Source organism: Chamaea fasciata, unplaced genomic scaffold, assembly GCF_029207755.1.
Source record: "Chamaea fasciata isolate MVZ Bird 193981 ecotype frontalis unplaced genomic scaffold, bChaFas1.0.hap1 SCAF_27, whole genome shotgun sequence".
NCBI lineage: Eukaryota > Metazoa > Chordata > Aves > Passeriformes > Sylviidae > Chamaea > Chamaea fasciata.
The window spans coordinates 1,097,187-1,123,514 of record NW_027094112.1 but is presented as its reverse complement, the minus strand read 5'-3'; the positions used below and the strand labels follow the sequence as shown (position 1 = coordinate 1,123,514).

The window sequence follows — 26,328 nt, the reverse complement described above, 5'->3', positions numbered from 1 at the left end:
GGGCAGGCCCTGGCACAGGGTGCCCAGAGCAGCTGTGGCTGCCCCTGGATCCCTGGCAGTGTCCCAGGCCAGGCTGGACAGGGCTTGGAGCAGCCTGGGACAGTGGGAGGTGTCCCTGCCCATGGCAGGGGTGGCACTGGGTGGGCTTTAAGGTCCCTTCAAGCTCAAAGCATTCCATGATCTCACAGTGCTCCTGTACAGAAACACACCCAGACAGTGACATTTTGGGAAGGTGGGACCGAGCTGCCTCCAGAGGCTGCAGCCTGCGAGTCCATGGCCAGGGCTGGATCTGGGTTGTGGTTTCCTGTGTGAAAGGGGACACAGAGGTGCTGCTCGAGGGGACAGGAGCTGCTGTGCAGCTTCTCCAGGTAAAGCTGTGCAGCGTGGGAGGCTCCAGTTCTCCTCTCAGACTCAGCTTGGTCAGCAGGGAACATTGGGGATTTTCCAACAGCCCAGGAGAGAGCGATGGGGATGGTTCTGGCTGAGTAGGAGAGCACAGGGACCTTTCAGGCCGAGACGAGCTTGCCGCACCCTCCTGCACTCCCTGATGCTGTTAAATGCCGGTGGGAGCTGAAGGGAAGCCTGAGGTCCGTGCAGAGCCCAGTGCTGTGTGACAGCTCGGGGGGGCCTTCCTGCCCCTGGCTGTGAATTTGAGACAGGCACCAGGATAATTCCACGGGGAAATCCTGCCTGCTTTGGGAGCTTCCCATTCCCAAACAGCAACTGGCTGCGTTTGAAATCGATAGTGCATGGAAAGAGGGGCTTTGCATAAAGTGAGTTTTCTCATCCTGCCTTCTGGGGAACGGTTGGGTGGGGGGCTGGGGGCTCTCAGACCTGTCTCTGGGGCAGAGGGGCTCTGAGTTAACCAGTAAGGTACCTGTGAGTTCCCTGTAAATTAGCAGTAAGGTGACTTTTCTTTCCTCTGCTCCCTTATTTCACTGCCTTACACGATCCGATGGGATCGCAGATGGGAACGGCAGCCCGGCCTCTCCTGCTGCCCAGCCCCATTCCAGCCAGGATGCCTTTGAAATTCAATACACCCCTTAAATGTGCTTCCTGACCCTGTTGTTAACAGCTGCTCCAACTGTTGGGTCTGCGGGCTCCTAGTGCGGTGTGTAAATCCCGGGACACCACGCTGCCGCTTGGATTTCCATGTGCGGCTGTTAATCAGCTCCTGTTACCACTTGCTGCTTTATCTCAAGTGGGAGTTATCTCCGGAGCAGATCTGGAGTGCTCAGGGTTCAGCTGCACCGTTTGTCTTTGGAAGGGGAAATGTGATAATTAGCCAGCGGTTACCCAAGGGGCAGAGCAAAATCACAGAGTCCTTCAGCTTGGAAAAGTCCTTTAAAATCATCAAGAGCAACCATGAAATCCTCAGGGAGAGCCTCCTCCTCCCCTCACATCTCTGCTTTCAAATGCCTAATCCCAATAATGGGAAGAGTTCGGATGTGTGACTCGTCCTCTTGGCACAAGAGCATCGAGTACCCGATGGATTGGAGTTGGATGGATTTGGAGCCACAGGACTGATTTGGTGTCACAGGACATGGTATTTATGGGGTGAGGCAGAAGTACCTGCAGACAGTGAAGTGAAAACATCAGTGACTGCAGTGATTGACTCAGGCTGGGGAGCTTTTCCCTGTGTGCACAGCAGAGGTTAAAATCAGGACTCGGTATTAAGTTAAATATCATATTAAGAAGAAAACCCAAGCTTTTTAAAGTCATAAACATACTTGCAGGCTGCTGAGTGTTGGCTGCAGCCTTGCTCCATGGCATCCCAACATTCCCAGGTCCTGCTCCTACATCCCCAGGTCTTCCCCTAGGACCGAACTCTGCTCTCATCCCTGCAGCAGCACACGAGGGTCACACTTCCAGAGAGCTCACAGGCGATGGAGGATGTGAAACATCACAGATTTATTCTGGTTGGAAAAGACCCCCCAAGATCAGGGAAGTCCTTGCAAAGGTTTCAGCACAGAAGTGCAGATTAATTATCCTCAATTACTCCGCCTTTTGCTGGCAGCAGCTCAGCTCTTGTGGAAGGGACAGAAAGAGCCAAGAGCAGCTCCAGTGAGTGACCTCAGTGTTTGCTCTGCCCAAGGAGCTCAGAGTTACCTGTCAGCAGCTCCTTTCTCCTGGTCACAGTGTTTACACGTGGAGCCAGTAATTCCAGCTGTTCCCCTCTCATGCTGCAGGAATTCTGCAATAATTACAGACAGCAATTTAAGGGTAGCTGGTTCTTCCCTGAGTGGAGTCATGGGAAGATGCATCCACCCAGAGAGTCAGGTGACTGTCATCACCTTTGGGAAAGGCTGGTCCAAAAAGATGCAGTGACAGGACACAGGGAATGGCTTCCAACTGCCAGAGGGCAGGGACAGATGTGATACTGGGAAGAAAATCTTCCATGTCAGGGTGGTGAGACCGTGGCACGAGATGCCAAGAGCAGCTGTGGCTACCTCTGGATCCCTGGAAGTGTCCAAGGCCCGGTTGGAGCAACCTGGGCCAGTGCAGGTGTCCCTGCCATGGCAGGGGTGGGAATGGATGGGCTCTAAGGTCCCTTCCAACCCAAACCATTGAGGGATTCTGTGATCTCCTTCCAGCATCTGCTGCAAGGACGATGCTGCACCACAGGTGTGACCTCCCTGTGAGGCTGCGGGGCAGCGTCTCACCAAAGCCCAGGAGGGATTTCTAAGCTTCCAGGTCACTCTCAGGTGGGTTTTTCAGAGCCTGGCTCACTGAGCAGCTCGCCTGGGCTGGCAGCAGGAGGTTTCTGTGCCCTCTGTTCCTCAGGAATCCCAAGAAGCTATTGGCTCTTGGGTCTGGGACAGGATTTTAGCACTGGAGAAATCTGCATGACTTAAGGAGGGTTTTCCTGGCTCTCAGGGTCTGGCCGACTCTCTCTAAGCATCTGAACAAATCATTTGCCCTGCCAAGCCGTGGAGGTTCACCCAGCAAGGCGGAGCATTGCTTAATTCCCAACTCGTGGTGTAACAGAACCTCACTCCGAGTGTTTGGCAAGAGCAGGATCTGTGCCAAGAGAGCACTGCCCTGCGAGGCTCACACCTGGGCTCGCTCCCTTTGATCCTCTGCCCTTTCCCACTGGGTTTTTTGTTTCCATGCCCTGTGCTCGTGTGTGTGACAGGTCTGAGCGTGATGTCACCGTGTCCCCGTGTCCCCTGCTCCGGGGTGTCGTCAGCTCTTCTCCCATCACTGAGTTCTGCCTTTGGAGCTGCCAGCAGAGAAGCTCTGGGCTGCCAAGGGGAAGAGGTCACTTCACTGTGCTGCACACAGGAAGAGAGTCATGAGACAGAACCGTTTCGCAAAAAGATTGGGTTTATCTTTATGTTTTTGGGAAAAAACAAAAACATCAGCCACCTCTGTCTGCACCGAAAAACGCGAGGTGTGAAAGGCCGAGATCCTGAGGTGCAGTGGTTCAGCTGGACTGAGGAATGCTCCATGTCTGCGATGTCAGTGGGAAGTGTTTGGAAGAGCTGTGATGGGAGGAAGATGCTCCCCATGCAGGTTGTGTCCAGCTGAAGGGTTAATTTGGCATTTGGCCCCCCCAGCTCTGCAGCCCCCTCAGCCCCGTCGGGGCAGAGCCCTCAGGCAGCAGGGATGGCTCTTTCCCCAGAGATTATTTCACAGTGGGGGCGTTTTACCTTGTCACTGCAAAGGCTCTTCAGAAAACATATAGGGAGCAGATGAACTGACGTGACAGCCTTGGAACAAAGAGTTCATCTGCTTCTGGGGGAAACATTTGCTCCACAACTCCTTTGTCCCTGTCCACAGCTCAATTTCTCAAGTTTTCAGGAGCAGTGTGAAAGATTTAACTGTGGTCAGCCTGGAGGAGGATGGAGGCTGATTAGGAACTGGGGTAGAGGGAGATGTTTTGCTCAGCTGGAATGACTGCAGCAAAATAAATTCATGCTGAATGCCCGAGCCGTGATGTTTGATTTGTTAATGGCTTTGGCTTTGCAGGCATTTGGTTTATGTAGCAAATTTCTCGGTGCCATGTGCAGAAGTGCTGATTTCTCCCAGCAGTGCTTCAAAATATGGAAGCAGAAATAGTGATAATTCTGCCTGCTGAGAGATGGAGCTGCTGATGGGTACCAGCAACTACGGACAAGATCCAACACCGCTCGGGATTGTTGTCACTGTCCTTGCCACAGCCCTGGGAAGTGGCCAGTGTCCCTCTTGGTCTGGAAACCTTCAGGATATATCCTGCCATGTCGTATTCTTAGATAAATTTATCTGTGTGTGGAGGAATTGATACAGGAGCATAGAACCCTGCACATCACCAAGTCCATTTTCTTGCAACCTTGGCAGCAGCGCCGAATCCCTGTGAGGTGTTAGGGAAAGGAGTGGGATGAATCCAGAGGGATTAATCCAGAGGGCCAGAGGGTCCCAGGTTGTTTGGGATGATGCCCGTGCTGTTGGAGTTGCAGCAGTGGCACTGCCAGGAATCACAGCCTTGACTCTGATCCACAAGGAGCAGCAGGTCCCGTGTGGGAAGGGAAGAGGCTCAAAAATAGCATTTCAGGGAAAACTTGCCCTCCCTGCAATCAGAGATAGGAAGAAGGATCAATTCTCCTGCAGCTGAGGATGCAAACTGTGCCAGACAGTCATTAAAGGCATTTTCCTGTGCCTGGTGACGTGGCTCTGCTCTCAAGCTGCATCCCAAGCCTGCTCAGGAGCTGTCTGTGGTTATCCCAGGGACATGGAGGATCCAGTGGCCTCACTGCCAGGTCACAGGCAGTCACCAGCCCTTCACTGTCCCTCTCCCTTCAGGCTGAACCCTTCTAGCACCTTCCTGAGGCATCACCTGGCCCCAAATTGGATTAAATTCTCCTTAGATCATTAAAACCCTGTCTGATAGGGCAGGGATGTGGATCCAGCCCGTGATCTCCAGCACAAGATCAGCTGCCTGCTGAGCCAGCTGGGTCTGGGGCAGATCCTGTGGGATTGGCTGTGATTCCAGGAGGGGCAGCTGGTGACAGACATGTGGGTGTTGTGTGTCCACGCTGTGTTTATGGAGCTGTTGTTCTGCAGTGACACCTCAACGTGAAAATTAAAATGTTGTGCAAATGCTGAGAGCTGGGGGTGCTCACCTGGAGAAGGGAAAGCTCCAGGGAGAGCTCAGAGCCCCTTCCAGGCCCTAAAGGGGCTCCAGGAGAGTTGAAGAGGGAGTGGGGACAAGGGATGGAGGGACAGGACACAGGGAATGGCTTCCCCAGGGTTAGATGGGAGATTGGGCAGGAATTGTTCCCTGGGAGGGTGGGCAGGCCCTGGCACGGGGTGCCCAGAGCAGCTGTGACTGCCCCTGGATCCCTGGAAGTGCCCAAGGCCCGGCTGGATGGGGTTTAGAGCAGCCTTGGATAGAGGAAGGTGTCCCTGCCATGGCAGGGGTGGGAATGGATGGGCTCTAAGGTCCCTTCCCAGCATTCTGTGACGGTGGGCACCAGGCTGGCAATGTGCATTTCCTCTCCAAACTCTGCACTTCCTTAAGCAAGAATCTCTTTGGTTATGCACCTGTTTTTCATGCCAGCTTTGCCACAGGGAAGAGCATTTTTCACACGATCCGACACACTTTTTCAGCTATTTCTGCAAATCCAGACTCCTCGTGGAGTGAGGCAAAGGAAAAGTAGAAATAGGTCAGGTATTTAAATAAGACGTAGTTGTCTCTCTTCACAGCAAGTTGCCTTTTTTCCTGCCTGTGTGAATTGTGCTAATGTATCAGGGAATAAAGAGAACAAAGGGAAGCAGAAGTGCCAGCGTTTTCATTCTGGGATTGCAGCTTCAGAGCCCTTTACTTTGCAGAAGTGATACTGAGACCACTCTGGAACATCTCAGCAAATGCTCCTGAAATAATAACCCCCAAATTGTCTGCTCAACCTCTCTGAATACACAAAATCCACTTAAAATCCTGCCTGTCATTCTGCTGTCACATAAAAAAATTGATTTCCTGGCTCCGAGCCTCATCCTTGGTGCCTTGCAGTGTTGTGAATGCATAATATGAAGAAAACAGGGAAATTTGGGTGCTCTCAGGAATTATCTGGCTTGAAATGCAGAGAACAGGCTGCCCTTGGCTGTTTGAGGTGGATTTGGATTTCTCAGCTTGGGTCTTTGTTCCAGGAGTGCCTGTGGCTGGTGCCACCCTCCTGCCACGCCGGCTGTCACCTCAGCTTAGGCTGATCTTACTGCTCCTGCTCCTTGGAGAGGACATTAGGAATCCACAATGAAATTCACCTTTTTAAATGTCTGCACTAATGGCAGGGCTTGGTTCCTTGACTTTGAAGTTTTGTGTTGGAAGGAAAATCTTCCCTACAAAACTGCCCCAGCCCCTGTTCTCCCCAGGCTTTGTGTCTTTATCCTGACTCACCCCAGTGCTCCCAAGCGGAACAGGGATGGTTTCCATCATGCTTGAGATTTGATTAGACTCCAAGTGTGTCATTGGGGTGCTGTAATGCTGATCCAGAGGTGATGTCAGTGCTGGTTCGAGCTGGGCTTTCCTTCATGGACAGTTTTACCTGGTGGAGGAAGCAACTTTTCCTTTCATTATAGGACCAGGGACTGTGCAGCTCAGTCATCCTCACTCTTCCTTCCTGCCCTTCCTGAAATCCCCCCTTTCCTCCTTAACCCACCCATGTCTTCACTCCCTGCTGCAGTTACTGCTCCTCTTCTCTTTTCTGCCGTGGGATTCTCCTTAACGACCGGCCATCCCCATCCTCTGTGTTGGGAAGGAGGCCAGATTTCCTCAGGACTGTTTACAAGCCAGCACTGTTGGGGAAGTTTGGTGTAGATGAGATTCATCAGCCTCCAACACCCTGAGAACAGACAGCTGTAACCTCTTCAGACATTATCCCTAAAACACCATCCCACGAGCAGCCAAACCCAGGTGCTCTGAGTCACCTCAAGATCTGGGTTCTTGTTCCTGAGACCCCTGGGCTCTGCTCAGGGACTTTTCAGCAGCACCAACCTCAGTCCGAGCTGCTCCTTGGCTTTCTTCTGACCTCCTAGTGTGTTTAACCCCCTTTTCAAGCCCTGCCCATCTGCTGTGTCTCTTCAGGCTTCTCCGCAGGGCCCTGGGTGTGCTCTTGCCCCAGGGATCAGAGGGAAGCAGCAGCAGGTTCAGAACTAAACCCTGGCTGCGATGATGGAGCAATGAGAAGTCTGCCCTGAGTCACCCTGAGTGCGCTGCTTCCCCTTCCTGTCCTGACCCTTCCCTGCCCTGTTCCGCAGGGTTGGGGCCGTGTTTTTGGCTGCCCTTGCTTTGCCAGGACAGTGTGTTTGCAGGGAGCACGGAGCTGCCTGCAGCGTCCCTGCTGCCGCGTCCTTCCCATCACACGGCTCCCGGGAGGGACGGCACAAATCCCAGGGGTGGAACAGTCCCTGTGTCCCAGCAATTCTCCTTCTGGCCGCGGCGAGGGGCGTTTTTAAGAGGAGAGACCTCAGCGAGGCTCCTCAACATCAGGTTAAAAGCCTGTCATTAATTGAAGGATGATTCAGCTCCCTCAGCAGAAGTGTCACCGTGTGGATGCTGGGAGAGGAGGAGGAGGAGGAGGAGGAGCCGCCTTCCTCGCTGGCACCGAGCCACGAGCACCCCCTCCCTCTGCGCTCCCATTCCGCAAGGATCCGTGGGTTAACACCCAGGGACGAGCTGGGGGTCGCGGGCAGGGTGGCCCCAAAGCCGTGGGGAAATGCCCGTGCGTGTCACCGTGTTCCCGTGGGCGGTGACCCTGTGCCGGGGTGGCTGTGACCGGAGTCGCGCTGCTCACGGGGAGGGGGCGCGGGGACGGAGCCGCTCTCTGGAAAAAGCCGCAGCAGGGCTCAGCACAACGGCCGGCTCTGTTTTCCCGTCGTTTCTGTGCCCCCTGAAGCTTTAGCTAATTTCTCTCTCCATTAGCAAAGGAGAAAAATCTGGGTTTTCAGATCACTCTGGAAACAGAGGCAGGAGCCAGCGCAGCTGTTCCAGGCCAGCGGAGGGGAGACGCGTCCCGTGCTGACAGAGCAAGGTTACCCCGGCGGCCGGAGGCGCCTCCTGGGCGGAACGTGCCCCGGGGCCCGCATTAGCTCAGCCCCGCTGCCGGACACAGCGGTGCCGGGGGCCGCGGAGCCGCTGGCCTTTGGACATGATGTCACCGCGTCCTGCGTTAAGTAGGTCACGGTGACAGTCGGCCGAAAGCGCCCGCGCCAGCGCTCTGCCGCTGCCGGGAGGGCCGCCCCCAGGGCACGTGAGAAACCCCTCCGAGAGGGGAGTTCGTGCAGGACTGTGCTTGTGCAGGGGTTAGCCGGGTGCGGGGAGCAGCGATGGGCGGCAGGAAATGAACCCATCCCGCTGCTCTGCAGCAGCCCCGCTTGGCTGGCGGCGACGAGGCATCAGATGGGATGAGGGATATCCAGGTTGCTATAGCGACCGGGAGCTGCGGCGCTGGGAGCAGCGGCTCTCCGTCATCCTCCTAGAGCCCTTCCTGCAGCCCCGAGCAGCCCTCATCACCGCCACGTCCAGCACACACGGCCGGCCCGTGCCCACCCTCCGGGCCCTGGATGTTCCCCAGGATGGCGGAGCCCTCCCGGCACGCTCCCAGCGCCTCCTTTAACGAGCTCAGCAGGGATGTGCATGGGATATGAGAGACCTGAGCTGTTTGCCCCGGCTCGGCACGGGAGCACGGCCAGGGACAGCGCCGGCCTGATCCCCGCACAGGCGCCCCGTGAGCTGGCGCCCAGCCGGAGCTGTGGCTGGGATGTGACAACCCTGCTCCCCATCCCCTCTGCCTGGCCACAGCCCTGCTGCTGTTGTCCCCGTGGCTCCCAGCCCCTGGAGCCAGGCAAGCCAAGCTGGTGACTTCACCATAGCAAATTGTCCTCTCTCTGCTGCTTCCCAGCAGTTTCACTGGCTCAGGTCGATCCCAAGGAATAATGAGGAAAAAACCAGAGAGCTTCAAAAGTGTCCGTGCTGTTTGTTCTCCTGTCGTGATTTTGGGTGATCTCTGGGAAGCTCAATGGCAGCTTCCCCCTTGTTGTGGCTCCAGACCTCTGCCAGGCTCTAAAAATACCCACAGCCCTGCAGTGGGAAAAGCAGAGCTGCTCATCCCTCGGGATGGCTGGAGGTTTTCTCTGTACCAAAGCACAGAGAGCAGAGCTTCTCTGTGCTGTCTTTTTCCAGTGTAAAGCATCCATCAGCTGTTCCAACCACTCCTTGCTACTCCAAAATTGTTGCCCCTTGTAAATTTGAGTGGAAAACAGACAAATAATCCCACACCTTTGTCCTCTCCATCAGCCCCCTGTACCTCACAGTCTTGCAGATGTTGAACAAACACATCCCAGATGCCTGAAAGGTGCTGGATTCCCTTTAAAGTATTTTGGAGGGGGAGGAATTTCTACCTTCCTTAAACTTCAGCTAGCAGAATTTGATCAGCAGCTGCTGTACAGGGTGGGAGCATCTTTTGAGGGGAAGTCTTTGCAAATGTGCCCCAATAAACGTGGGGTTGGTGAACTCATTCCCCCAGCTGGGCCGTGGCAAGGACCAGCCCCGGGAAGAGAATACAAGGAAAGACTTTTGCTGCTTCTCAACCTGCCCAGGAATTGAGTCCGTGATGTCCCAAACAGGAGGCGGCTCTGTGTTCATCTTCCTAAGTGCTCTTATTTTATTTATGTGCTGGTGCATTTCTAATGCCAGGCTCTTGGCATCACCCCCCTGTGCTGCTTTCCTCTGCTCCAGCCAAGGACTCGGAATCATATTTTTGGCATGGTGGTTTTTATAAAATATGTAACACTCCAGCATCTTGCGGCCGCAGTAGAGCCGGGAGCCGGATGAGCTCTGACTCCCCAAAGCTTTGCCAGGCTCAGAATAGCTCTGAAATGTGACTTAATTGGAGGCTGCAGAAGAAGCTGCAGTTTATCCCTGGTGCTGTCTGTGCTGAGGGCAGGGTGGGGTTGGGGAGGTGGAGGGGAGCAGCATGTGCTGCTGGACTGTGACGTGTCCCCTCATCCTCCCTGCTGTCACTGGGAGCCACAGGCCCCACGTGCCCTGGCCCAACTCTGCCCACCCTTTTCCTTCCCTTCGAAAATTCAAATTGCATCGAATTCTGAATGAATTTAATGGAACAGTTTGGATTGGAAGGGACCTTAAAGGTCATTTAATCCAATCCCCATTCCTGTGGTATGACAGGGATCAGGGAAGGAGCACTTTGTGGCTTTTAGAGTCCCTTCCAGAGGGGCATGTGGCAGGTTGGGGTCCTCTGCCAGGATGTTCCGTCCATCATCCATAAACCCTGGCTGCCATGGGGGCTGGGAGCTGCCTCCACCTCAGGGGATTGGGAATTTTTTGTTTTGCCTGCTGGAGGAAATGAAATATTTAACACACTATTGGTGCTTTTTTACTGGGTTTTTTTGAAGCTCCTTCGTTACTGCGGGTTCCTGGGAAATGCCCTGTTGAGTGAGCGTGTGTTTTTCCTCCACAAAACCCCTGACCAGCTTTAGGGAGTGCTCATGGGGGATAAATGGCATCTGGCACTGGAAGCTGATGGCACAAGGGGTGGGAAAACCTGAGACTTCTCTCCTTGGACGACAAAGATGAATTCCCAGCTCCCAAAGGAGCAGAACCTGGAGCCTCCTGTGCTGGGGTGGGCAGGGAAGGGGTAAATTTATACATGGAATGGTTTGGGTTGGGAGGGGCCTTGAAGAGCATCTCACCTTGGGCAGGGACACCTCCCACCAGACCAGGCTGCTCCCACCCTGTGCAGTCTGGCCTAGGATGAATTAATTAACCAGAAGGGTAACGAGGTCCAGGCATGGTTTCAACTGAGCTCAGGGCTTCCCATGCATCGCTCCCACCCCAAACCCCAGCAGGGCCAGCTCGGGGCCGGGGATTCAGGCAGGGAGGGCTGGCCCCGGTTCAGGAGGATGGAGCTTGGGTGGGGCTGTGATCCCTCTCGTGGATGTCACATGATAGGAGCAGTGACGTTCCCTTTGTATTTCCACACGTCCCAGGCTGGAGGAAGAGGAGCAGGGACACACCATGCAGTGACATACAGAGTGATGTCTCGAGCCACTTTTGGGGCTTCCCCACCATAAAATATTGCTTTGGGGTGCAGCCCCATAGCTGGAACCCGCCCCACCGAGCTGCCCTTGGGCTCTCCGGGTGTTCTACAGTAACCTGGCTGTTGGCCCAAGCTCCCAAAGCAGGAGAGCAGCTCTGGGAAGGGGAGGGGAGGAGCAGCCCCTGCCCCATCACCTCAGGATCCCCTGCCCAGGAGCACCTAAACCAAAGGGGTTTGCTGAAAGAGACAGAAATATTTCCCAGCTCGCTGGCATTCCCAGCTCTCCGTGGAGAATGGAGGAGGGATGCACAAACACCCCAGGTCCTAAATCAGTGAGGAAGGAAGTGCAGCTCACTGGCTGCTCTGGGACCTCCCAGCCTTGGGATCAATGGGAATAAATGCAATTTAAGAATGAGAGAGCCAAATACTTAATGGACTGGGTTTGCATCTCAGCCAGAGGGGAAGGGATACACCTGGATGTGCTGCAGACACATCATGGAAAAGGCCCAGCAGTGTTGTGGCAGCTGCTGTCGTCTCAGCAAAGTGGCTTTAATGGCTCAGACACAACTCAAAGGAACCACCTCAGTGCAGCTGGCTTGGCTCTGCCTTGCCCTGTGCCATGGGACATGTGTGACGCTCTGCACTGGGAAGAGATACATATTAACAATTCTTGCTGCTCATTAAAAGGGCAAAACCAGCGTTGTTGTCACAGCTCAGCAGCGTGATGATGAAATATGTGTCACTGAGCAGTTCCCAAAACCAGGCTGTGCTTTGCTCTGGTAATTCAGTGTCAGCGTGAGCTGCACTGACAACACATGGGCAAGGCTGAGCCAGAAAGGCTTGAAAGCCACTTCTTAAGTGGAGGGGCTGAGTTCTCAGGTCACAGTTTAGCCTGGTGCTTCTCCTGCACATTACCAAATTGCTTCTGAAGAGGTGATTTGCCTGAGCAGAACAACGAGGCACAAAAGAAATGTACTGTAAATATTTGCTGGGTTTGAAGATGGAAAAAATAAAATTCAGTGTCTCAACTGTCACTTGACTGCAGATAATTGTGAAAAATCACACGGTGAGGAAGGACCTGGCAGCTGTGTTCAGCTCAGTGACCTTTCCTAGCATCAAAATGCCTGGAGCACTTGGTCTGACCTTTGACTATGGAAATTCTCCTTTTGATCCTGACTTGAGATCTCCTTGATTTGTGTCTGACTTTCTTTGTAGTCTCTTTTCCATCACTTTGATCCATCTTAATGTCTGATCTCTGCCAAGGCCACCTGGCTCTGAGGAGCTCGACAAGCCCAGAGCTCCGAGAAGCCAGTGACGCTCAGAAAAACATCCTGTGAGCCCTGAGAGGCTTTCACAAGGCAGGTTTTGCAAAGCTCTTGTGGTTTCAAATGTTTTCATCTCCCTCACGGCACGTGTGAGTCACAGACTGCCTGTGTCTCTGTGTGTGTGTGTGTGCATCCCCTGCCTCCTCCAGAGGGGACAGATCTGCCCCCCAAAAGGGCTCCTGCTCCATCTCCTCCCCTCCCCAGGAAGCTGTGGGATGAAGGGAGCGGCCTGGGAGTGGCTTTGGGGCTGTCCTGAGAAGGGGTGGCTGGGTGCAGCAGGGTTCCCAATACAGCCCAGCTGTATTGATGTTAAAGTGGATGTTAAATCGTTTCTGGATCACACAGGACGGTAAATAATTGCTCTTAACCTCTTACAAGGGCCAGGGTGTTCTAACAAGAGCTGGATGGGGAAGGTGTTTCCTCCCTCTGAGAAGGATGGAGAGTGCCAAGGAGTCACAGGGATGATGCTGTCAAAACCAGCTGAGTCTTACATAGGGAAATTTATGCTCAGAGTGTGTAAATCTCTTCTGGCAGCAGGACCTGGTGCTTTGGAGATGCCACAGTTGAGATGTGACTGCCCTGGGAGAGGCAGAGGCACAGCTGCAGCTCTGGAGTGAAATATCCACGCAGGATTATTGACATGGGATGGCCTTTGTGTCCTGGCTCCCTGGGGACAGTGGCTTTGGGGATTCTGGTGGTCACATGAAGGGTGTCAGCCCTTCCTGGGAGCAGGGTGGGTGGTACAGGGGGGACACAAAAGGCACCCAAGGTTTCAGGGAGGGTTTTGCTCCCGTACCCCTTGGGAATCCAGTTATTCCCGGTTTTCCCCATTGAAGCTGCTGTGAGAATAGTTTTCTCAGTGAGGTCTGTAAGTTTTCCTTTGAGCCCATTACCCTCGGTATCATTGTCCTGCAAGCTGCAGAAACCCACAAGTGGTCGGGTGAGATACACCCCGATCCCTGCCCTGCCAGACACCCAGCCTGGGCCCTAAACCCTCTTGAGACAACACTTATCTGTCCCCAAATGACACTTGCTGTAACTCAGATATGTCCTTGTTTATTACCCATCTTATATCCGGTGTCGCTTTAGACCCTGCTCAAGAAATTCCTCCCTGTGAGGGTGGGGAGGCCTTGGCACAGGTTATTCCATGGATGCTCCATCCCTGGAAGTTTCCAAGGCCAGGCTGGAAAGGGCTTGGAGCCACCTGGGGTAGTGGAAAGTGTCCCTGCCCATGGCAGGGGTGCCACTGGATGTGGTTGAAACTTGATGGTCTTGAAGGTTCCTTCCAACCCAAAGCATTCCACGATTTTATGACTCCATGCTTGTCACTTCTCTAACACCACAGCCTGGAGTCCCCCCTGCAGTGACACCACACGGAGCCTGGAAAGCTGATTTAACCCTCCTTGAAATTTTCGGTGTCCCTGTTTGTCTCCTTGGCTCCTGTTAGGACGCAGAGCCTTGAAAACTTGCCTTTTTTTAGATCTCTTGAGTTTCTCCCTCCTCTCTTCCTGTGTATTTTCTTCATGCAGAATATAGCTGCTGCTTTTTTGGGCTCTTTTCTGCAGCCTCCCTTCATCTGGGAGCCTTTTAAATGTTTTTTTCATGGCTGAACCCTCTCAAAGGCTGCAGCCGGGATCCAGATGAGGCTGCAGCACTGACTTACATAAGGTGTTGCCATTATGGGGTATTCTCCATCCTGCCCCTCACCATCCTCACATCTTGTGTGCAGCTGCAGGCTTTTCCCGGAGCCAGAGAATCACAGAATATCCTGAGCTGGAACCCACCCAGGAGCCCTCCTGCCTTTCCAGAAAGAGGCCTTGGTCTAAACTCTGGAAAGGTTTAGCCCAAGCTTGATGGTTTAAAGCAATCCCCTCTGGAATCCATCCCAGTGGGTTCATTGCTGCTGAGCCCTCATTTCACACTCGGTTGCACACTTGGTTGGAATCCCTCTGGTTTGTTGTCATGAAAATCAGGCAATTACTTTGCTGGCTTTGCCATCTCTACCCAAATTCTGCTTCTGAAAAGAGCTTATTTCCCACTCTGTGATGGCATGGGCTGCATCCATGGGACAGCACCTCATTTAAAGGTCCCGGGAAAGCTGCACAAAGCCCTGTTCCATCAGAGCCCTGTCAGAGATGGGGCTGCAGCTCTGGAGCTCCCCATCCCTGGCTGGTGCTGCTGTCCCTGGGATGTTCCCAGCTCCCCATCCCTGGCTGGTGCTGCTGTCCCTGGGATGTTCCCAGCTCCCCATCCCTGGCTGGTGCCTCTGTCCCGGGTCATGGGGTGTTCCCAGCTCCCCATCCCGCTGTGCTCCCAGGTGGAGCTCACAGCTACCAGGGGGGAATACCTCATCAGTGAGTCTTTGCTGCGTTTTCATGCCTGTAACAGCTCCTTCCAGGGCATTCCAGGGCATCTGGGCTTGTTCTTAAGTGTGGAATTACGGAATGGTTTGGGCTGGAAGGGACCTTAAAGCCCACCCAGTTCCACCCCTGCCATGGGCAGGGACACCTTCCACTATCCCAGGGTGCTCCAAGCCCCATCCAACCTGGCCTCTCCTGTATTTACATTTATTTAACAAGACATTCATTCAACTTCTCCGCCTTACACCGCTTGTCCTCACCAGAGCTCCCTCTGATCTTTCTGCACTCCTTCCCTTGCCCGTTTCCTTCCCACCTCGTGTTGGTGCTGTGGATGTTTCTGTGCTGTGTGCAGCTCTGACAGATGTCTGTGGCCATTTCTGTGCCACTTGCCTTGTGTTTCCCCCGAGGTCCTGGATTAAATGCTCAGTCAAAACTCTCGTATTTCATGGGCCAGTGATCTGCTTCCACTTGGAGTCCTCCTTTCTCTGCTGGTTTCCCTTTTGCCAGTGTTCCTCCAGTGCCTGCTCAGCTCCTGCAGTGCTCAGGGGCTGCCCTGGCTGTGGGAAGTCTCCCACACACAGACCTTGCTCACGGGGGGCTCCCACCAGAGCCTTTAACTCCTCCTGTGAGCCAGGAGAGCCAGGGGAGCTGGGGAAGGCCCTTTGGGTGCTGGCGTGGATAGAGGAGGAGAAATGCCCCAGTCCTGCAGGGTTCGCTGAGCCAGGAAAAGGCAAAAGAGCCGCCCCAGCCTGGGATCAGCAGCTGTGGCTGGTACTGCCTGGCTGTCAGGAGAGGCTGTTTCCACCCAAAAATATTCCCTGTATTGTATGAAGACCCGAGTTTGCAGAAAGCACCAGCACCTTGGTGTTTATTATAAACAGCAATTACTCCATGGTTCATCACACACAGACGATCCCGTGTGGTTCCCTGGCAGACTGGGAGCAGTGCTGGGGTAGATCCCAACTTCCCACAGAATCTCTTTTCCCTGTTCCCCAGCAGCCTCACCCCGGGGTGCTGGGGCTGGGCCTCCTTCCCTGGCAGTGCTCAGGCAGCTCACATCCCGCTGTCACTTCTGATGGGATCACTGTTGATAAGAAGTGGGATTATTTCCCAGGAGGAGCCTGGCAGCAGCATCCATCACTTTGTCCTGGTGGACTTGACTTCCATCAGGGTTTGGTTACACCAGGGCTTGGTGAAGAGCCAGAGCTGCCATCAGCCAGGGCTGGCCTCAGCCACAGCAGTGCCTGGTACCCACAGGGAATCCCGGAGCGGTTTGGGTGGGAAGGGACCTCAAAGCCCACCCAGTCCCACCCTTTGCCACGGGCAGGGACACTTCCCACTGTCCCGGGTTGCTTCAAGCCCCAGTGTCCAGCCTGGCCTTGGGCACTGCCAGGGATCCAGGGGCAGCCACAGCTGCTCTGGGCACCCTGTGCCAGGGCCTGCCCACCCTCACAGGGAACAATTCCTTCCCAATCTCCCATCCAGCCCTGCCCTCTGGCAGTGGGAAGCCATTCCCTGTGTCCCGTCCTTCCATCCCTTGTCCAAAGTCCCCAGAAGGTGGTGGGACAGGTTTATACCATGAAAATTCCCTTTTCATCTCAAGTTTGATTGGAAGTGGGACTTGTCTCTGCCTGTGCTGCCGCCAGGGTCCTGCTGAGCGTCACTGATGTCCAAAGGGTATTTCTGTTGTGTGTTTGCCTTGTCTATGAGAGACTTTGTCGTCTTCCAGGATTGTTCTGGTCCATCTCCATCTCAGCCCCTTCCTTTGGGATGTAAATTCAGCAGGAGCTCGGGGAAGCAGCTCCCCAGCCAAGCCATTTGCAGCAGTGAGATTGGGAAGGTCTCAGTCCGGTTTCCAGCTGCTGCAGCAGCTGTTCCCTCCCTTGGGGCCCACAAGCAAACCTGAGGACCCCAGGGCAGCCAGCAGCTGCCACCCCTCTGCCACTGCTGCTCCAGGAGCGAGGCTGCTCTGCCTGGTGGAAACCAAACGGGAATTTCCTCCCCCCTCTCCCTCGCTGGCCTCAGACCAAGTGCTGGAGCAGCAGCCGAGAGTCCCAAGGTCCCAGCAGGTCCAGCTGCTCCTGGGGCTGGTGGCAGGGGTGGTGTCGTGGGGTGCCCAGCAGGGACACCAGGGAGGGCTTTGTCATCCCTGTGCACTCACAGATCCCTGTGGATTGCTCCGTCCAGGGGCTGCTCTGCTCCCCCAGCAAAAGGCTTTGAGGCTGAGCCCTCACATGAAGAAAAGCAACATGTGATGAGTGAAGGAGCCTTGGCAAGGTGGGATCTGGGAAGTGAGAGAGGGGGAGGGAAGCCTTAATTTAATGGAATTGTCACACGTGACAAAGATCAGAGCATTTTCTCCACGTCCCTCCATCCCAGGGCAGCATTAGCATCACTCAGACCTGTGTTCAGCCGACTTTCCTCATCCCAGCAGGAGCTGAGACCAAGACTGATGCAGCTTCCTGCAGGTCCCACAGCCACAGGGTATACAGGATTCCCAGGCCCAGGTCCTGCTTGGGGTCAGAATTCAGGTTATTGACGTTCCTCTCCCCAGCTCCTCTGCCTGCTCACCCAGCACTTCTGGTGGGGGAGAGGAAAGTCCTTCACCCTTATCCCTGTTAGGGACACTTGATGCTGAAGTTCTTCCCAAGGGGCAGGGATCTCCAAGAGGCTCCTCTGTGTGTGCGGCTCGTTTCACTAAGACACGGCAAAAATAGCAACCTAAGCTGGGATTGCAGCCTCCGCTCACCCAGGCAGGAGTAAATAACATTAAATACCTGGGACAACCCTGCCAGCCCCCTCCAACCAACCAAGCATTGTTACGGAAGTGGTGAAAATCTGAATTATTCGGGAACCACGTAAAAACGCAGCTTAAAGGATGTGACAGGACCTGAACAGTCTGTTAGTGGAAATGGAGTAAAAACTGCACAAAGGACTTGGGCTGTGGCAGTGGAAATGCTGAAATGGCTCAGACAAGGCAGGCCTTGGGGTCTGGGAGCCAAACACAGGGAATGGGATCTCAGCCGTCCCCCTGGGTATTTGGAGGATCCAGAGAGGCAGCAGAGTCAATGTCAACAATTCTAAACCACTCAGTATTGTACTAAAAAATGCTGGAAATACAGGAATTTGAAGTGTGGGTGAGGCCACAGGAGAGAATTCCCAAAGGCCAAGTCCCTGGATAGTTCTTCCCGTTGGTGGTGGCTCATGGGGACTGATCTGCTGCAGGTTTTTCCTATGGATCCCCTCTCCTGGAGGATCTCCAGGGGTTCTTGGCTGAGTCCCAAGGGATCGTGGCTGGATCTGGGGCATCGAGTTGGCGTCAGCTCCATCCCAGCCCCAGAGCAGCCAGGCCATCAGTGGGGCCGTGGCAGTGCTGGGTTCTTCGCTTCTTTCATGGAAGGGACTGTTCAGCCCTGATACAGCTGCCCAGGGCAGTGGCAGAGGGATTTTAAAGCCACATGGATGTGGCACTTGGGGACATGGGTGAGTGGTGGCCTTGGCAGTGCTGGGGGAACAGTTGGACTCGATGGTCCCAGAGGGTTTTTCCAACCTGAAGGTTTATGATTTCCCTGCTTATGGCACAAGGATCATTATTTGGGATTTAGAGCAGGGGCCTTTATGGCCTTTAGCAAAGGGGGATATTCTTTGCCAGGCATCCTGGACTTGCTGTCCCCATGTCCCCACTGGCAGCAACCCCAACAGCCGCAGACAAACCAGCGTGGGGGACAGAAACTCCTGATTGACTCATGGGAATGACTTCTAGTGCCAAAACTGGGTTTGGGGGCTCAAAAGCTGCAGGGACACAGTTTTGTCCCAACCAGCTCGGTCTGTCCATCTGAGAGGGAATTGGGAACAGCCACCACCCCACGTATGGTTGGTTCCTTTCACTGCTCCAGGCTGTATTTCAGTCTCTGAGCCCAGCCCAAGGATGTCACTGTCAGTGCTGCAGGCACAGAGCTGCGAGGGGTCACTGTGGGGTCATTTAGTGGGCAGTGGCTGAGCTGGCAGCAGCCCCTGGACCCTTTGACCCGGCCTGTGCTCTGCCCCTGGAGCCGAGTCCTCCCGCCAGATCCCAGAGTGCAAGGCTTCACTAGCAGCAGCCCAGAGCTGGGCTCAGAGCTCAGGCCTGGCTTAACAGAGAGTTTTGGGATGGCTGTGGGATGTGTCTGACCCAAAAACGCCTCTCCCGGCTGTGGCCATCCCATCTCATCCCATCTCATCCCACCCCATCCCATCCCACCCCATCCCACCCCATCCCACCCCATCCCACCCCATCCCACCCCATCCTATCCCATCCCATCCCACCCCATCCCATCCCATCCCACCCCATCCCATCCATCCCATCCCATCCCATCCCATCCCATCCCATCCCATCCCATCCCATCCCACCCCATCCCATCCCATCCCATCCCATCCCATCCTATCCCATCCCATCCCACCCCATCCCATCCCATCCCATCCATCCCATCCCACCCCATCCCATCCATCCCATCCCATCCCATCCCATCCCATCCCATCCCATCCCACCATCCCACCCCATCCCATCCCATCCCATCCCATCCCATCCCATCCCATCCCATCCCATCCCATCCCATCCCATCCCACCATCCCACCCCATCCCATCCCATCCCATCCCATCCCATCCCATCCCATCCCATCCCATCCCATCCCATCCCATCCCACCATCCCACCCCATCCCATCCCATCCCATCCCATCCCATGCCATCCCGTCCCGTCCCGTCCCATCCCATCCCATCCCATCTCTCCTGACTCGTGTCCCTTTCCCGGCAGGGAGAAGCGCGCTCTGCACGTCACTGTCACCAACCCGGTGCAGTGCAACCTGCACGGCAGGAAATGCACCGTGTCCGTGGAGACCAAGATCAATCAGCCCCAACCGGATTTCACCAAGCACCGCTCCGGCTTCGTCCTCTGCGTGCCGGGCAATTAACGGCCCGTCCCCTCGGACCGGGGCCCGCCCTCCCCGCGCCTGCCGCTCGCCGGGATTCACCGGGAGATGCTCAGTAGCAACTTGCCTAAAGCAGCCTCTGAAGCTCGAGGTTTGGGAAACCCAAATCCTGGGGGTTTAGAAAAGCCAAATTCACATGGAATGAAGGCTTAAAATAGCCGGTGACCTGTTCTCCACCTTACAAACCAGGCTGGAATATCTGGAAAGTGCTTCCTTTGGAATTAGTCTGAAAAAAAAAGTTTTTAGGTACTTCCACCCGTTCTTCCCTTTCCCACGTTGATTCCTCACCCCCTCTCCAATTTTCCCTTCCGTGTTCCTTTCCACGTGTCAGTTTTTGCAGTATGATGCAGCCTCCTCTGGAGGAACCAAAGATACCCGGCTCAGGGAGTCAGGTTCTGTGGGGCCAAATCCCCATGGAACCAGAGCCAGGCTGGGCAGGGAGGGCTGGCTTCCCCCGCCGGAGACACTCCACACTCCTCCAGCCCCTCCAGGCACACGGGGCTGGGAAGGTACATGGAGACACCTCCAGACCTGCTGCTTTCCCTCGGGAATCCATTAACCCATCGAGGCACCTTGGCTGGAGAGGGGACTTGCCAGTGCAGGGCCTGGTTTTGTTAATCCTGCATTGCTTTTTGCCTTAATCACCCCCGCCAGGAGCCTAAAGCCGGTGGGTTCCCATTGGGACCGTGTGGCCTTGCTGAATTTTTAGATGACCCACGTGGCTTCGTGTCTGTGCCAGTGCTGGGGCCGGGGAGGGCTAATTGGACCCACGGCAGGGGTGAGCCCAGGAACAGGGGGAGCTTTGGGGGGCCAAGCTTTGCACTATCCAACATTAACCTGGCATAGCCCCAGCTGCCAGCGCCCAGGCTCCTCCCTCCAAAGTTTTCCTGGCTCTTCCCAGCAGTGGGTGTTGGGCTCGTCCTGCCCAGCCCAGATAACCCCAAGCTCTGTCTTGATAGAGGGACGTGGATCTCCCCCGTGGTTTATTCCCACTGTGCTGGGCACTGCCGTGGTTCCTGAGCAGCCCAGGCTGTTGGGATTGTCCATTGGGATTGTCCTGGCACTGCTGGTCAGGTCAGGATTCCCAGCCCTGGAGATGGGGGAGCTGTGTGGTGACCCCACCTCGGGGTCCCAGCCCAGCCGGCAAATGGGGAGCGCTTGTTTGACGGAGCATTTTGGGAATTAGAAAGCCTGGAAGAGGCTCCTCACTAACAGAAGATTTCCTGAAGCCGTGCCACGGACAAGGGGCATGGGGACAGGTCGCTGCAGCCTCGGTGTCCCACTGCCACCCCCGAGGCCAGGGGGGGACACGGGTGTAGAGCAGCTCTGGCTCTGCATGAACAGGCACAAGCCCATGACGGGGAGGCCCCACGCTGGAGCTTTCCCATTCCCGTTGTCCCTGGCCTTGGAGCAGCCCCGGCACCATCCCAGCACCCCGTGGCAGCCCCCAGTGCCCCCTCCCAGTGTCCTGGGATGTCTGCAGGCTCCTGTGCCGGGGGCTCGGCCCGAGCCCTTGGGCAGGGGACGCCCCCAGGCACCAGCAGCGCTGCGCCGGGAGGTGACGCCGGCAGCCCCGACCCCGCCACGCTCGCACGACACCCCGGGACCACCACGGACCCTCCAGCGCCTCCTTTCACCCCACATCGGCTCCTCGGGAGGAGCGACTCCAACGCCAAAGCCACGGGACACCCCCGCCCTGCCGGGGCCGCTCCGAGGGAAGCTCCCGGCGTCGCTGTGCCTTTGGATTTGCACTTCTCGCCTTCCGTGTCCTGGTGCAAACGTCCCCCGCCGCGCTAACCCCGGGCAGGTGCTGGGGGTGGGATCAGCACTTTTGTACCCTTGTCCTTCCAGAAGAATGCTCGGATGGAATTGGGATGGACAGCAACAAATTGCAGGCTTGGGAAATTTCTCCTACCATGAGATGGCAATATTGTATGTGATGAGATGTGTCTTATGAAATATATTATCTGTTCCTGCTCTGGTTTTATATATATATAAATATATAAAATATATATATTCCTGGTTTTCCCATAAATTAACTATTTCTAAATTGAAACTTTGATTCTCAGCCGGGGGCAATAATGCAATGAACCTTTTTTTTTTTTTAATAAATCGCTGATATTTTATGTGTAAAAGAGCAGAAAAGGAAAAAAAAACCTACTATAATGAACCTGGGTTTTGTTTACATAATTCACTGTAATAAATAATAAAAGAAAGCAATTAGTTGCATCCCAGCGTGGCACTGCCCGTTCCTGCCGGCGCGGGGGCTCGGGGGTGATGATGCCCACAGGGATCGGTGTCCCAATATTCCAGTTTATCCCGGCATCCCGACCTTCCCCCTCCGGCTGCCGCCGGCCCCGCCGCTCTCCCACCACGGGGTGACCCCAGCGCCGGTAACGCGATTAAAGCGGCGGCTGCGTTAAACCCTCTGTCGTCAACACAAATCCCATTCCCGGCGTCCGAGGGCTGCGAGCGCAGGAAAGACTCGGCCACGAGCCGCTGCCGTGTAATGGATGGTCAGTGCATTTTTATTTAATCAGCACAGTACAAAAATAAATAAAAATAAGGGGAGGGGATTAAATTACAGGCACACTGAGCCCCATGACACAGTCGGTCGGGTTATAAACCACACATACTTACAAACACACTATACACATACATACAAAATGAGACAAATATAAATTAATAAGTAACAATACCCACCAATTTGGTCAACAAAGATCTACAGAAGAGATTGCACTAAAAAAACGTACGTACACATGTATCATTAGCAGGGTCCAATGTACAGCCATGAAGAGCTTCAAGTGAAAAATCAAAAATAAAAATAAATGGCACGTTATTTCTCCCTCTCGTTCGCCAGTTTAACGCCCGATGGACCAGAACTAAACTAGAACTGAGCACACGGAGAAAAGAAAACGATAAAACCCAAAAAGAAGGTCTCAGTCCCCAGGCCTGATACGGGAATACCGGCTCGAGACTGCGGTGTCGGGGTGGTGGCGGGTCTTTGTGCATGGGTGTAATTTTACAGCCATCTCTCGTTAAGGTTTTTCTTTTGATTATTATTTTTTTATGCATTTTTTTCCTTTTTTTTTTTTTTTCCCGAAGACACAAAATGCTCCTGTTTGCATGCGCAATACCACTGGAAAAGCAACAATGACAGAAGAAAGAAGGGTTTTTTTCTCTTTCCCCCCCGCAGGTTTGCAGTTCGTTGGGTTTGTTCTAGAAGAATTCATATAGCAGCATGTGGCGGCTCCCCTTGCTTGCACACTCAAGTAGATCCTTTACACAATACTCATGATCAGTGCACGATGGGAACAAGACATTTCACATTGATCTCATGAACAGTAGCGGTGATTCCCGTCACCCGGACCCGCTCGGGAATTCGAGTCTCTTCAAAGAAAATAAATAAAGGGGGAGGGGGGGAGGATGAGGGAGGAAGGGGAGGTGGGGGGGGGGCCCGGGCCGTGCCCGCGTCTCTGTCCCGGTACTGCCCGTGAGTCCCGACCGGGCCGGTTCAGCCGCCTCCGCTGGAGCCTTTACAAGAATTTTTTTCCTTTTTTTTTCTTTTTTTTTTTTTTTTTTCCCCTACCTGGGCTCTGCCTCGGTGATGCGGTGACCGGCCCCGCGGAGCCCCGCTCCGCTCCCGGGGGATATCGGCTGGGGGGGGGGAGGGGGGGAGGTTCTTGTCCCCCCATCCGTGAATTGCTGGGATCAATCCGGTGGCGGAGCCGCAGCATCCCCGGGCCCGCAGCGTGGGGAGGGGGCGGCGGCTGGAAAGCGGCGGCGCGGGAGGGAACCGGGGGTCTGCGCTCCGGTCCGGCCGAACCCCCCCGTGTCCCCCCAGGGGGGGCAGCGGCGGCTCCCGCCCTTCCCCGCCGGGCAAATCCCCCCGGGAAGAGGCTCCGGGCCGGGCGGGCGCGGCGTGTCCGGGGGGCGCGGGGGGCGGCGGGCGCTCACCGGTCGAGGCCGATGAGCAATCGGCCCTTCTCCTCGGAGCCGCTCTCCTTCTTGAGGTCGGCGAAGACCTGGGTGAAGTAGTGCGGGTCGGCGTTGACCTGCAGCATCTTGGGGCTCATGAGGTCGATGATGGAGAGGCAGCGGTCCCAGAAGGCCTCCTTACAGCTCTCCACCAGGAAGGGCTTCAGCGGGTAGGAGATCTCGTTGCCCATGTAGGAGTAGGAGAGGTACAGGCAGGTGAGCAGCACTGCCTGCAGTTCGTGGTCGCTGGCCACCTCGGCCGAGATGACGTCCCGGCACAGCATGTAGAGGAAGACCACGTTGGCCGGCGTGATGAAGCCCTGGTCCTGCCAGCCCTGCAGCAGCAGCGAGCGGTCCACGGAGCGCAGCCAGAGCACGGGGTCGGTGGGCGAGAGGTGCTTCAGGCGGTAGCAGCGGCGGCACAGGAACTCGCCGAGGCAGCGCAGCAGCTCGCTGGTGGACGCCTGCACCACGACCCGGCGAGGGGTGGCGGCGGCGGCGGCGGGCGCGGCCGGGGGCGCCTTCTGCGCCGAGGCGAGGGCGGCGGCGGCGGCGGCGGGGGGCGGCGGGGGGGCGAAGGTGGCGAGGTTGGCGCAGGAGAGCGATTTCTTCAGGTTCTCGTTGTTGAGGTGGGTCACGTTGCTCTGGTAACCGCCGTTGGGCTGCACCTTCTTGGAGCTCTTCTTCTTGGCGGAGACCGCGGCGATGCGCTTCCAGGGCAGCACCGAGATCAGCGAATGCCGCTTCAGGCCCTTCTCCTTCGCGTTCTTGCTGTTCTGCACCGCCGTGTAGTGCCCCACCGTGGCCGCCCCCTCCTCGAACAGCGGGGCCTTCCGGTAGCTCGGCGACAGCGACAGCACCGTGCCCATGGCGCCGGCCGCCCGGCGGGCCCCCGCCGCCCGCCCCGGCCCCGGCCCCGGCCCCGGCCCGGCCCGGCCCGGCCGGCCCCGCTCTCGCTGCTCCGCCGCCGCCGCCGCCGCTCAGCGCCGCGCCCGGACCCGCCCCGCGCCGCGCGCGCTCCCGCCGGCGCAGTGCGCGCGCCCGCCGCCCCCGCCGCCCCGCCCCGCGCCGACACGTGCGCCCGCCGCGACGGCTGAGGCCACGCCCCCTCCGCGACCACTGATGGAGACGGCCGCGCCCCCAGCGGCACAGGCCCCGCCCCCCCGCGGCCGCGGAGGGTAGAGCCCCGCCCCCAGCCGCCCTGGGCCCGCCCCCTCCGGGCCTTGAATGGCTTTTGCCCCGCCCCCAGCACACCAGACCCCGCCCGCTCATCCCAGGCCGCGCCTCCCGCGGTTTATGAATGACGTGAGCCACGCCCCCGGCCCGGGCCCGCCCCTCTCGCCCCGGCCCCGCGCGCTGCCCGCGTTGGGGTCCCGGCGGTGCCGCTGAGCCCCGGGCAGCGCCGGGCGCGACACGGAGGGGAAAAGAATAAAAAGCAACGAACATATATGTATTTTTAAATCCCCAAATTCAGATTTAAGTCTTCACCGGCATCCCGAAGCGGCACCCTGGGTTCGCACCCGAGCCCCACATCCCTCACTCAGAACCCCGCACCGCCCCCGGTCGCCCTTCACCGCCGCTCCCCCCGCCCGCCGCGCCTCCCCAGCTCCGGGCCGGGGGCCACCACTGGTCCCGAAGGTAGCGGGGCAGTGAAATGCCCGGTACGGCGTTCTGAGGCCGGGCCGGTTTGGGGGAACGCGCCGGCAGCTCCCGTTCCCCCGGGCTCCATGGTTCCGCCTGGAGCCGCAGCCCAGCGCCCCTCGCCCGGATCGGGATCCCATTCCCACTGGGAGCGGAGCGGCGCCGGCTGCGGCGGGAGGCACCGGGCAGCACCGGCCCCGCCAGGCTCTGCGAGACCTGCAGCGACACTCAGAGGCCGCCCCGCCACCACCGGGGCTGTCGGGACCGGCTCCGGCCGCGGAGAGCGGAGCCGCCCCCGGGGGGACCCTGTGGCCCAGGAGCTGCTGCCCGCAGCAGCAAGGAAAGGTCGGGCACATCCCGGCCCTGCGCTAATGACCCAAATTCATTTATATTCATTTATACCTATTTATGCCCTGCCCCGGACCTGCCGCTGCTAATCCCACTCCTACAGCAGGGAAATCTCAACCCCCCCCCCCCCCCCCCCCAAATCTCCCGTGAGGACAGACCTGTCCCAAAAACCTGCCTGTCCTTCAGAGCACATTCAATCCTCTGTGGGAGCTGGTTTTTAGGGGGTGGTCAGGACCCTCTGCAGGGCTCTCTCCTCTCAAAGGAAGGCTTTGCTGCGCCATGGGGACAGTGACAGCCCAGCCTGGGCTGTGCTGTCGCCGAGAATTCCCTTTGTCCACTAAAACGTCTGCCAGATCCAAGCAGCAATAGTCGGCTTTTAAGTTCAGCCTTATGAAGTTTAAGTCAAAAGGGTTAAAAACAGGCTCTACAATTTGAGGGGTTTGGGTCCTAATTTGAATGTGGTTGGAGGTGCCTCAGAAAACCTGTTGTTCCAAAGGCAATTGCAAGGACTAAACCTCCCTGATCCCACACAAGGCACCAAAGCTGGTGTCACCAAAGCCCTGCTGCATCATCCCTGCTCCTGGTCAGGTCCCCTCAGCCACGAGCAGGGTCCTGGCAGCCCCCCCCACTGTCACCTGTGGGGTCAGGATCAATGATGTCCCCACTGAGGGATGACA

General features: G+C 56.3%; 2 protein-coding genes across 2 annotated transcripts in view; one reads left to right on the top strand and one right to left on the bottom strand.

The window, feature by feature from the left end:
- Positions 1 to 21,913, top strand: part of MYO1D (myosin ID) — a 157,558-nt gene extending 135,645 nt beyond the window's left edge. Inside the window, exon 22 of the mRNA XM_066205256.1 lies at positions 19,510 to 21,913. Within this exon, the coding sequence (XP_066061353.1) occupies positions 19,510 to 19,666 (157 nt within the window). The 3' untranslated portion in view covers positions 19,667 to 21,913. The remainder of the gene's footprint in view (positions 1 to 19,509) is intronic.
- A 271-nt stretch (positions 21,914 to 22,184) lies between these two features.
- CDK5R1 (cyclin dependent kinase 5 regulatory subunit 1) lies at positions 22,185 to 24,603 on the bottom strand. The gene has a single exon (XM_066205257.1). The coding sequence runs from the start codon at positions 24,529 to 24,531 to the stop codon at positions 23,638 to 23,640; it is 894 nt and encodes a 297-aa protein (XP_066061354.1). The 5' UTR covers positions 24,532 to 24,603; the 3' UTR covers positions 22,185 to 23,637.
- Positions 24,604 to 26,328: the final 1,725 nt, after the last annotated feature.